A 12,284-nucleotide genomic window follows, 5' to 3' on the forward strand; every position below is an offset into this window, starting at 1 on the left:
ATCTACAGCTGAGGTGGGAGACTCTGTCCATAGGACAACAATCAGTCGTATATTGCACAAATCTGGCCTTTATGGAAGAGTGGCAAGAAGAAAGCCATTTCTTAAAGATATCCATAAAAAGTGTCGTTTAAAGTTTGCCACAAGCCACCTGGGAGACACACCAAACATGTGGAAGAAGGTGCTCTGGTCAGATGAAACCAAAATTGAACTTTTTGGCAACAATGCAAAACGTTATGTTTGGCGTAAAAGCAACACAGCTGAACACACCATCCCCACTGTCAAACATGGTGGTGGCAGCATCATGGTTTGGGCCTGCTTTTCTTCAGCAGGGACAGGGAAGATGGTTAAAATTGATGGGAAGATGGATGGAGCCAAATACAGGACCATTCTGGAAGAAAACCTGATGGAGTCTGCAAAAGACCTGAGACTGGGACGGAGATTTGTCTTCCAACAAGACAATGATCCAAAACATAAAGCAAAATCTACAATGGAATGGTTCAAAAATAAACATATCCAGGTGTTAGAATGGCCAAGTCAAAGTCCAGACCTGAATCCAATCGGGAATCTGTGGAAAAAACTGAAAACTGCTGTTCACAAATGCTCTCCATCCAACCTCACTGCGCTCGAGCTGTTTTGCAAGGAGGAATGGGAAAAAATGTCAGTCTCTCGATGTGCAAAACTGATAGAGACATACCCCAAGCGACTTACAGCTGTAATCGCAGCAAAAGGTGGCGCTACAAAGTATTAACTTAAGGGGGCTGAATAATTTTGCACGCCCAATTTTTCAGTTTTTGATTTGTTAAAAAAGTTAGAAATATCCAATAAATGTCGTTCCACTTCATGCTTGTGTCCCACTTGTTGATTATTCACAAAAAAATACAGTTTTATATCTTTGTTTGAAGCCTGAAATGTGGCAAAAGGTCGCAAAGTTCAAGGGGGCCGAATACTTTCGCAAGGCACTGTACGTTTGTTTATGTGTAACTGTGTTGTGGTTTTTGTCAGTGCTTTGCGTTATCTTGGCCAGGTCGCAGTGGTAAATGAGAACATGTTCTCAACTGGCCTAGCTGGTTAAATAAAGGCTAAATATATTTTTTAAAGTCAGTATGATCTTTGTCCATGTTTGTCAATAACTGAGTATAAACATTCCCAAATAATTAGGACCCAAAAATGATAGAAGTAATGCTTTACATTTCCAAATAATTTGAGATTAAAAATAAATCTCACCCTCAAGATATTTAGCATTTCCATCATTTAAAAAGTATTAGGCAAGACTCATTGACAGCAGCAATAGCCTGTTTTTTTAACTTTAACATTTCACGGACAGAGATCTATTTACATGCAAGAACAAGGCCGTATCTGTTAGTTGAGGCAGTAGACGCATAACCATCTATAAACAATGTCGACACATTTTGGAATTTATTTTAAGTAAAAAAAATAAAGTAAAAAATGTTGCTACGCAAACTTTTGTATCACAAAGTAGTAAAAATTAAAACTTTGCTATGTGGAAGTTCATCAGTTCAGAAATGATTTGTCATTATAACATCCACTTAAACACATTTTTTATTTATTTTTGTGCACAGGTACAGTTGAAGTCGAACGTTTCCATACATTTAGGTTGGAGTCATTAACTCATTTTTCAACCACTCCACAAATTTCTTGTTAACAAACTATAGGTTTGGCAAGTCGGTTAGGACATCTACTTTGTGCATGACAAGTAATTTTCCAACAATTGTTTACAGAAATTATTTCACTATCACAATTCCAGTGGGTCAGAAGTTTACATGCAGTAAATTGACTGTGCCTTTAAACAGCTTGGAAAATTACAGAAAATGTCAAGGCTTTAGAAGCTTCTGTTAGGCTAATTGACATCATTCGAGTCAATTGGAGTTGTACCTGTGGATGTATTTCAAGGCCTACCTTCAAACGCAGTGCCTCTTTGCTTGACATCATGGTAAAATCAAAAGAAATCAGCCAAGACCCCAGAAAAACAAGTGTAGACCTCCACAAGTCTGGTTCATCCTTGGGAGCAATTTCCAAGGTACCACGTTCACCTGTACAAACAATAGTACGCAAGTATAAACACCATGGGACCACGCAGCCGTCATACCGCTCAGGAAGGAGACGCGTTCTGTCTCCATGAGATGAACGTACTTTGGTGCGAAAAGTGCAAATCAATCCCAGAACAGTAGCAAAGGACCTTGTGAAGATGCTGGAGGAAACCGGTACAAAAGTATTTATCCACAGTAAAACGAGTCCTATATCGACATAACCTGAAGCCACTGCTCCAAAACATCCATAAAAAAGCAAGACTACGGTTTGTAACTGCACATGGGGACAAAGATAATACTTTTGGGAGAAATGTCCTCTGGTCTGATGAAACAAAAATAGAACTGTTTGGCCATAATGACAAAGCCCTGACCTCAATCCCATAGAAAATGTGTGGGCAGAACTGAAAAAGTGTGTGAAAGCAAGGAGGCCTACTCAGTAACACCAACTCTGTCAGGAGAAATGGGCCAAAATTCACCCAAGTTATTGTGGAAGGCTACCCAAAACGTTTGACCCAAGTTTAACTATTTAAAGGCAATGCTACCAAACACTAATTAAGTGTATGTAAACTTCTGACCCACTGGGAATGTGATGAAAGAAATCATTATTCTCTAATATTATTCTGACATTTCACATATTTAAAATAAAGTGGTGATCCTAACTGACCTAAAACAGGGATTTTTTTACAGAGATTAAATGTCAGAAATTGTGAAAAACTGAGTTTAAATGTATTTGGCTAAGGTGTATGTAAACTTCCGACTTCAACTGTACTCATGTCGATATGTTAAGAAATCAAGTGACTTTTGTAGACTGCATCATTAGTTATTAACTACCTCATTTTAGAATTACTCATCAAATTGACAAGCATTGATAAAAGTAAAAAAAAACACAAAAAAACACAAAATCAGACTTCACCTCTGAAGTGATCGAGGTACACCAAATATGCTCTACACAGGACCAATAGTTTTTCAACGGTCACCGTCTGAGACTAATGTAAAGACTGTCATAAGAAGCTGTGCAGCCAAGGCAACTAGGTTCTTAATGTTTGGAGGGACAGTCCTGTTCTTTTCACATTGGTTTTCGTTGTTCTCAGCTGCAAGCTCAACATTTCCTTTCTTGTAAAATGTCTCTTCTGCAAGGTTCTGTTTCTAGAAGTCCTGTCGAATGTTTTCCTTGTTCTCGTCACCATGCTGCTGTTTGAGCTGTCCAACTTCATTCTCCAACTGGACGATGGCACGTTCAATCTCATAGTTCTTACTTACGAGGGACACCCAACTGTTACAAAAGAGAGATGGCATGGATTTAGAAATCATACCACGGTTGAGAGAACAGTAATGAAAAATACAACATTCACAGAACTGACTTTGACTCCAGCTCTCTCAGCTTGGCCCCGCCTGCAAGCTGATCATTCTTCCGTTGCCAGTTCAAGTCCTGAATCTGCTTTCTGTATAAATGACACACACACACAGAAAAGGTTGTGAAAAAGATATACTGTATATGCAGAAGCTCGTTATTGATGTGAAGAAGCTTGTCGACACAGTTGGTGTCAGACTGAGTCCAAAACTATTACCAAACGAGCTAACCATGAGGAATGTATTGCACAACCTGGAAATTGTAAAGCAACATTTTCACACCATTTACCTACCTACATTTCTGTAGTTCTTTTTGAGCCAATTCAATCATAAAGGCCAGGTTACTGTGGAGTGGAAATAATGACAAAGATTAAGGCAAAGTCAAAAAATCCCTGTGAATCTATACTTTACCCTTCAGGACAAGCATGTGTAAAAAGGACTAAACTGACAAGTAAAAAGACTGATCTCCTCCACTCTCAAATTAAATGACTAATCAAACCCCATTTGTTAGCTTAATTCAAAATCAGTTTGGTTGTCCCGCCTGACTCTTTCTTGGAAACTAAAATAAATGAAGAGCTCTACTGGGGGCACAAGCAGCAGCCACCGACTCACTCATTGTAGACCTTCCATGCATTGGTACCATAGTGTGCCATAAGTTCCAGGTTCTCAATGCGCACTGCTTGATGCTCCAGCTGAGCCATGGAGTTGTTCACACTCTCCTGCCATGCAGTGATGTCATTCTTCTGCCCTGATGATGGAGCTGGAAGCTCATATCTGCACAGGTGAAACAGAAACAGTTGAGTGTACACTCAGAGGATGATGAGGGTTTAAATGTGTCAAGTTAGAACTGAATGTGGGATTGACAGTTCGCAAGCTTTTTTTAAACATGATTGTTCGTGCTCTGAGCAAAAGAGTAGACTGGGTTTACCTCTTCATGCTGAGAAGTTCCAGGGGCTGCCGGGCTGCTAGTCTCTCAAACTCGTTCCTCATGATTTCAGTCTGATGGGTGATATAAGCATTAGTATTTGCTTCACATAATGTCATTGTCGAGCAGTGTAGATTTCACAGTTGACAGTGACGAGTCAGTCAAAAGCCAGCCTCATGGCATTAGTTTACATATTAATGTATGCCTTTTTGTTTTTATAGCATGAACTGTGTACGTGGTACTTACTTCAAATGTAGTGAAATCAGGTGTTGGCATATAACTGAGGTAGTTCTTGGTGGGTCTGTATCGGCGAGTCTCCTCCTCTACCAAGGCTGCAGCCTGTGTATGGAAATTAATACAGATTGACAGCATACTAGTACAGTAGACTAGTTAGACTTGTGACTGGGGGGTGACCTAAAAGCAGGGGTTGGAACCTACATTTTTCAATAGTTTTGTTCTGAACAGAACCATCATCTTTTTTGTTGTTCTACTTTTCCGAACTGCAAAATAAAGTTCTGAATGGTATGAACCCCAAAAAGTACCCGTTTATATTTTTCCTTTCTAAACTACTTCACCAATCAGTGTAGATAGAGTAGCTTGTTATGGTGCGGGCAAGCTATAGTTGTTTACATGCGTGATGGACAGAGAAGTATAGGGCCGAGATGTGACTAAAATTTTGCAGATGGGAAGAGCGCAAGAGAGGATGGAGGAGGAAGTTTGGCTTGAAGCACTGGGCATTTTATGACATGTTTTATCTGAATTAGGCCCACAGAATTATACCTATGGAGGAGCGGCTTCTTTGGAGGAACTTTGAAAATCTTTTAATTTCCGAGACCTGGCTTAACGTTGCCAGGGATAGCTAGCTAAGGAATTTAGGTGTGCAGAGGCACCAGGATTAAAAACACGTTTCACCGTGATAACTATAGTATCCCTAACTAGCATTGAAAAAGTTAATCCAAAATTAATCCATTCTTCTCTAAAAATCTATTTTCTGAATCACGTTTGTAACGTCAGTAGGCTACAGCAGCCTAAGCTTCAGAGCGGCAGGTTGCCTACACATGCACACTGGCAAAGATTTTCAGCTGGCAGGCTAGCTGAGCAACGCTCAACTCCGTTCTCTTATATCGAGGCGGATCCGAGTTTTGATAACTGTTCGTGGGATTTGCTATCAACATTGGGTCACTAATCAGTTGATTCTCGGAAAATGTGAATTCTTAAAACGCTTTCCTGCACAACTGCACCTACAATAACTTGTTTCGAATACAACCAACTTTTTCCTAAACTCAGCACGAATGAACCAATCGAAACGGCCAGTGCTATCCGGGATTCTTAGGACACCCCTACCCTGACCATTGTTGAAAGTAAATTACATTACACACCTACTTATTTTATAGCCTAGGTGTAATAATAGAATTACATTTAGAAACCCTATTCATTTCATATATGATCTTTGTGGGCCTAGTAGCCTAGGCATACAAGTAAAGTTAACCTCAGTTCACTGTAAAAAAAATAATAATAAAACAAATATTTTCCAATGTAACGGGCGTAATATGGGCACGTTATGCTTTGTAATATTAATGATAATTGGTTATTGATCTATTAGTGGCACGTAACAAAATGTTGACCATCCATATTTACTATGTTAAAATCAGGGGTTGGAAATTAAATCTTCCAATCGTTTCGTTTTAAAACAGAACCATATTTTTTTCCTTTCCGTTCCATAGTTCTGACCAGCAAAATAAAATTCTGAACCGATTCGAAATCAACCAAAAAGTTAACGGTTTATATTGTTCCTATCTAAATCTCTCTTTTTTTTTTACATTCAGCTCGACATTAAATTGTTTCACCAATGGATAGAGCAGACTGCTATGGAGCAGGCAAGCTATGCATTGGGCAGACAAGTGTAGCGTAGGGTGCGACAAATTTAGCAGGTGAGGAGAGCGCTGGGCATCTTGTTGTTATTACATGCATTATCTGAATTATACCTACAGAGGCACGGCTTCTATGAAGGAACTTTGAAAGTCTTAACTTCAGAGTTGGATAAACGTTGGACCAGAGCTAGCCATTGATCCTGACTCAGTTCAATTACATTACAAACAGTGTCGCCTAGAGTTTGCGAGCTAGCGAACAATCTTGTGTGCAAAGCGTGACCAAAATTAAAACAAGAATGACCTTTTTGCAGTTAATAACTCCAGTGTGAAACATGGTAACTATAATATCCCTTAACTAGCAATGAACAATTTAATCCACCCTTCTCTAAAAATGTCAGAATCGTGCCTGTAACATCAGTAGCTACAGTAGACTATGCATGCTTCGGAGGTAGGTAGCCTACACACAGGTAAAGATTTCAAATCCAATACTTTAAAAAAAAATTGTCACATACATGTGTTTGCAGGTGTAGTGAAATGCTGGCAGGCAGACACTGGAATAGGTTTGAGTGACTGAGGTCTTTGCATATGTGCTTAGCTGCGTTTTTTGTGGTACTCGAAAGAAAAAAAATGCCTGAACGTAAAATAACATTATTAACCAGTTATTAACCAACAAAAAAAATTCCCCTGTTTCTATCCCTGAACCGGTTCTAATCCCTGGTTAAAATTGAACTAGGTTACCTAAAATGTCAAATGTAATATACAGCAAACAAGTATTTTTCCAATATTGTAGCTGGCAAAATACAGTCATGTTATGCTTTGCAATGTTAATGACAATGGATTATTGATCTACTAGTGGCACACCTCACAAAAAATATTTAAGCTGGTATAATATGGGCACCTTCAAAGTTCACCAATATACACTGAGTGTACAAAAAAAAAATTGGAACACCTCTTTCCATGACAGACTGACCAGGTGAAAGCTATGATCCCTTATTGATGTCACCTATTAAATCCACTTCAATCAGTATTGATGAAGGGGTGGAGACAGGTTAAAGAAGGATTTTTAAGCATTGAGACATGGATTGTGTATGTGTGCCATTCAGAGGGTAACATGCCCATATTTCCTTTACTTAGATTTGTGTGTATATGTTGTGAAATATTACTTGTTAGATATTACTGCACTGTCGAAGCTAGAAACAACCCTTTCGCTACACCCATAACATCTGCTAAACACGTATGTGACCAATAAAATTTAATTTGAATGGGCAAGACAATTTTACTTGCCTTTGAAGAGGGTATGTATGGTATTAGGTGCCAGGCTCACCGGTTAGAGTATGTCAAGAATTGCAACGCTGCTGGGTTTTTGACAATCAACAGTTTCATGTGTGTCATTCAAACTTATTCCACTGTCTGCCAGCTGAAAATCTTTGCCTGTTTGTGTAGGCTACCTGCCACTACCTCCGAAGCATGCATATTTTAAGATGGCATAATATGGGGATCTTATGGTATGCAATGGTCATCAACCTACTAATGATCTACTAGTGGCACATAAAACGTATAGGGGTCAAAGTTAACAGTAAAAATTAAAGAATGTGGGGATAACTACATTTTCTTGGTCAAACACTTTAAAATGTATACTTTTTCTTTAATGAAATACGAAGAAAAACATCTAGCTCACTTATGTGTATGGTGTTTAGGTCATGACTGTAAGCACATCTTGCGTTAACAATTTAACATTTGCTAAACAGCACCCCATTAGGCTACTGAAAGTCATTTTTGATATGGCACGAAAATGAAAAACGATTTGGTATACATTTTGATTACGGAAGATTGAATAAGTGTGCTTCAAACCGTTAACTTGGAATCATTTGTTGCTATTGTCTGTGAATCCGACTCCGTTTCCCCACCAAAACACACGCGATACTGAAAATGATTTTTGGTTTTACAAAGTACAGCAAAAACTATACGAAGCCTTTCTTCTTAATCAACCGCAGTTATGAGCTAAATTTAATATTCATAGATGTACAGGAGTCAGAAAACTGTGAGAATGAATTTGAACAATATATACATAATTTCTTATAACAAAAAGCAATCAACTTGATATAATAGTCTTTATATACATTTGTCTAGTACCTTGACTGTTTGTATACTCCGTTGTTTACTCTTTTTCTATATTGTATATTTTGAATCGCTTTAAGAGAACGAAGCTGCACGTTTCTCAGCTAGCTCATGTCTGATGCTAGCTAGTTTGCAACAGGTAGCTAGCTATGTATGGAGCAGATACTTACCGCCTCTCTAACGCCCGCTGCATCATAACCCTGGTCAAAATACGGTAGGGCATCGACAAATACTTCACCAGCTACTGATGACGTTCCAGCCATATTCTGTTTAGTTGTTTGTTTGCTAGCACCGCTGGATGGATGGATGGCTAGCTAGTTGTCTCAGCAGCAAAACAACGCAGCTGGTTGCTCCTGCCGTCTTCCGGGAGGCTGAACGTATTTTTCGTTGGTGTCTTATGGCCATTGATTTTATAGCGCCCCTTACGCATTGGAGTGATTCTTAATCTAAAATTACTATTTAATTATTATGTAACATAGCTAATAATACATTTTTCAACACATGCCATTTGCATCCTGAATTTGGTGTTTATCAGGTAATATATTAGGTTCCTAGGACTAATTACCACAAAAATGGCACAACATTAGGAATGAAAATACATAACTCACCTGACCTGACACAGGGAGACCAACGTGTTGAAGTAGTGGAGTCATGAATTAATTCCAAACTAACATTTCACATTTATTTTGACATGTATGGTGGACATTTCACGTTTATAAAAATATAACAAAAAATGTACAATAGTTCAAAATTGTACCTGTTGAGATACACATTTTACAATGCCTTCAGAAAGTATTCATACCCCTTGACTTATGACACATTTTGTTGTTACATCCTGAATGGATTCAATAAAACAACTCAGCCATCTACACACAATACCTCAGAATGACAAAATGAAAACGTTTTTTTGAAATTTTTGCTAATTAAAGTAAGTATTCACACCTGAGTCAATACTTTGTAGAAGCACCTTTGGCAGTGATTACAGCTGTGAGTCTTTCTGGGTAAGTGTCTAAGAGCTTTCCACAGCTGGATTGTGCAACATTTGACCATTATTGTTTTCAAAATTCTTCAAGATCTGTTAAATTGGTTCTTGATCATAGCTAGACAACCATTTTCAGGTCTGCCATAGATTTTCAAGTAGATTTAAGTCAAAACTATAACTGAACTACTCAGGAACATTCACGATCTTAGTAAGCAACTCCAGTGTGGATTTGGCCTTCAGGTTATTGTGCTACTTCAATGTGAATTTGTCTCCCAGTGTCTGGTGGAAAGCAGACAACCAGGTTTTCCTCTAGGATTTAGCCTGTGCTTAGCTCTATTCCATTTCTTTATTATCCTGAAAAACGCCCTAGTCCTTAACATGCATAGTCCTTACATGCATACTCAACATGATGCAGCCACCACTATGCTTGAAAATATGGAGAGTGGTACTCAGTAATGTATTGTATTTGCCACAAACATAACACTTTGTATTCAGGACAAAAAGTGAATTGCTTTGCCACATTTTTTGCAGTAATACTTTAGTGCCTTGTTGCAAATAGGATGCATGTTTTGAAATGTTTTATTCTGAACAGGCATCTTTTTTTTCACTCTTTAAATTGGATAGTATTGTGAATTAATGAGGACGTTGATTCATCCTATCACAGCCATTAAACTCTGTTTTAAAGTCCCCATTGGCCTCATGTTGAAATCACTGAGCGGTTTCTTCCCTCTCTGGCAACTAAGTTAGATACAGGCGTTCTTCCTTTGTATAGACTGGGTGTATTGATACACCATACAAAGTGAAATTAATAACTTCACCATGCTCAAAGGGATATTCATTGTCTGCTTTTTTTTAACCTCATCTACCAATAGGTGTCCTTTGCGAGGCATTGGAAAACCGCCCTGGTCTTGTGGTTGAATCTGTTTGAAATTCACTGCTTGACTGAGGGACCTCAAAGATAATTTATTGTATGTGTGGGGTACAGAGATGAGGTAGTCATACAAAAATCATATTAAGCACTTATTGCACACAGAGTAAGTCCATGCAACTTATCGTGTGACTTGACAAGCAAACTTTTACTCCTGAACATATTACCTCGACTAACCTGTATCCCCGCACATTGACTCGGTACCCCTGTATATAGCCTCGTTCTTGTTATTTTGTTACTTTTTAGAATTTTATATATCATGCCATATTTAAAGTAACAAATATTTTGTTACTTAAAAATCTGCATTGTTGGTTAAGGGCTTGTAAGTAAGCATTTCACGGTAAGGTTTACACCGGTTGTATTCGGCACATGTGACAAATACACTTTTATTTGAACTTAATAACAAAGGGGTTGAATACTTGACATTTTCAGCTTTTCATCAAGTTGTAAAAAATTATACAAATATAATTCCACATTATGGGGTATTGTATGTAGACCAGTGACCAAATAAAACTAATAATAATAATAATTCGCAGTTTAATTCATTTAAAATTCAGGCTGTAACACAAAACGTGAAAAATGTCAAGGGGTGTGAATACTTTCTTTAGGCACTAAGTATGCAACTCCAGTCAATAGGAAGGTGTGACTAGTTAGTTTCTGGTCTCTAGTTGTGACTTTTTAAAACCCACATGAGAACATCAAAAACGTTTTTAGCAAACTTTGTGCATTGGAATGTTGGATACATGAGATTAAGACTCAGTTCTGATCCTTTAAAATCACATCCTTAGTCAAGGTGGTTTAGTTCAATATGTGCTTTCACCTGTCCTATCAAATGACTGAGGAAATGGTATCCAAACAGGCTCATACAATCTCAATATAAGTTCAAAATGCAAAAATATGCATGAAAAGTAGCTAAAATATTGTAAACAAAATATTCAGTTACAGAATAAGCTATACAAAATTCAAACTCGGTGAGAAATGTAAATTGTAATGTATTATCCTAATGATCCAAACATTACTTGGAAGATTTGTCAAGGCCATCAAAATGTCAGGGACAACATACCTCAATTGGAAAAAAAAAATATATGTCATATTTAAAAGTAACAATCATGCACATAATAAAAATCATTATTCTTACATTGTTCTGTAGCAGAGTGCAGAAGGGTATCGAGTAGCCTTACTTATTAATTTCCAACTAGACACGAGTTCAAAACTAAACTTAAAAATAACATTATATCCATAATATGTAGACCAAACACTTAAGACTTGACTAAAACAAACATAAAAAAATGACTAACAAAAACAAAAATGCGTGGGTTAGTTTATCATGGCACAACATCTGTTAAGTTAATACCGAGTCCTGTAGCTGAAATGTTTTGTGTAGATTTCACAAGTACATAGTGTTTGCTCCTGCCTTTCCTCTGACATCTCAAAAGTCTTCATCGAAGTTTGTTTGGCCATAAATGCACATTTCCAGTTTTCCTCCAATTACAATTGCACTTCACTCAGGCTTGGAATGCATTCAGGGCAATACGAAGAGACTGGTCATGTCTGAAGCAGAGAGCCCTCTACCTAGGACTGTGGACCTCTGTGCCCAACACCGTTATGTCCTGGTCGAGTCATGTACATATCTATATAGCTGTAACATCATAGCACATGTGTCTCAGCCAATCCGGCAGATGGCTCTCATCCTCTCTTACAGAAGCATTTTCAACCAGACTGCTGACAGTCTGTCACTTCTTCTGTAGGAATTTCATCCCTGAAAATAAAATTTTAAATTTTTTTAAAACTCTGACAGTAAATGCCATATTTGTTTAATTGGATGTTATGAATGGAGCAATACTAACCAATTCCCTTGAGTCCCTTGAGGAACCCGCTAGATTCAGACTCCGGGTTTGAAGCCAAATATTCTGCAGCTCTAACTTCAAAAAGCCCTGTGGGAGGGGGAGAAAAGCTTAGTACATGGTCCACAAGAAAATACATTTTGGTAAGAGGTGATTACTTAGAGGAAGGAAGAATGCATTCTCAAAGTATTCCAACAACAGGGCCACTGATAGGCGAC

The 12,284-nt window shown here is 38.0% G+C and overlaps 2 protein-coding genes across 2 annotated transcripts in view; both read right to left on the reverse strand.

Annotated features, from left to right (window-relative positions):
• Positions 1-1,542: 1,542 nt before the first annotated feature.
• On the reverse strand, positions 1,543-8,715 carry LOC110532350 (BCAS2 pre-mRNA processing factor). Its single transcript, XM_021616173.3, has 7 exons — positions 8,483-8,715; positions 4,570-4,662; positions 4,327-4,397; positions 4,011-4,172; positions 3,692-3,742; positions 3,410-3,490; positions 1,543-3,321 (listed from the first exon to the last, which is right to left on the reverse strand). Exons 1-7 carry the CDS (start codon positions 8,573-8,575, stop codon positions 3,195-3,197), a joined length of 678 nt encoding a protein of 225 aa, XP_021471848.1. The 5' UTR covers positions 8,576-8,715; the 3' UTR covers positions 1,543-3,194.
• A 257-nt stretch (positions 8,716-8,972) lies between these two features.
• Positions 8,973-12,284, reverse strand: part of dennd2c (DENN domain containing 2C) — a 34,322-nt gene continuing 31,010 nt past the window's right edge. The window contains exons 18-19 of the mRNA XM_021616174.3: positions 12,070-12,156; positions 8,973-11,981 (exon numbers count right to left, since the gene is read on the reverse strand). Coding sequence (XP_021471849.2) covers positions 11,956-11,981; positions 12,070-12,156 — 113 coding nt within the window. The 3' untranslated portion in view covers positions 8,973-11,955. The remainder of the gene's footprint in view (positions 11,982-12,069; positions 12,157-12,284) is intronic.

Source organism: Oncorhynchus mykiss, chromosome 9, assembly GCF_057628025.1.
Source record: "Oncorhynchus mykiss isolate SJ-2025 chromosome 9, ASM5762802v1, whole genome shotgun sequence".
NCBI classification, from domain to species: domain Eukaryota; kingdom Metazoa; phylum Chordata; class Actinopteri; order Salmoniformes; family Salmonidae; genus Oncorhynchus; species Oncorhynchus mykiss.

Coding starts and splice junctions, on each gene's coding strand:
- LOC110532350 (XM_021616173.3), bottom strand. CDS start 8,575: ATGGCTGGAACGTCATCAGTAGCTGGTGAAGTATTTGTCGATGCCCTA. Junction 4,173..4,326: donor GAACTTCTCAGCATGAAGAG/GTAAACCCAGTC, acceptor TCACCTGTGCAG/ATATGAGCTTCCAGCTCCAT. Junction 3,743..4,010: donor GCATGGAAGGTCTACAATGA/GTGAGTCGGTGG, acceptor TCCACTCCACAG/TAACCTGGCCTTTATGATTG.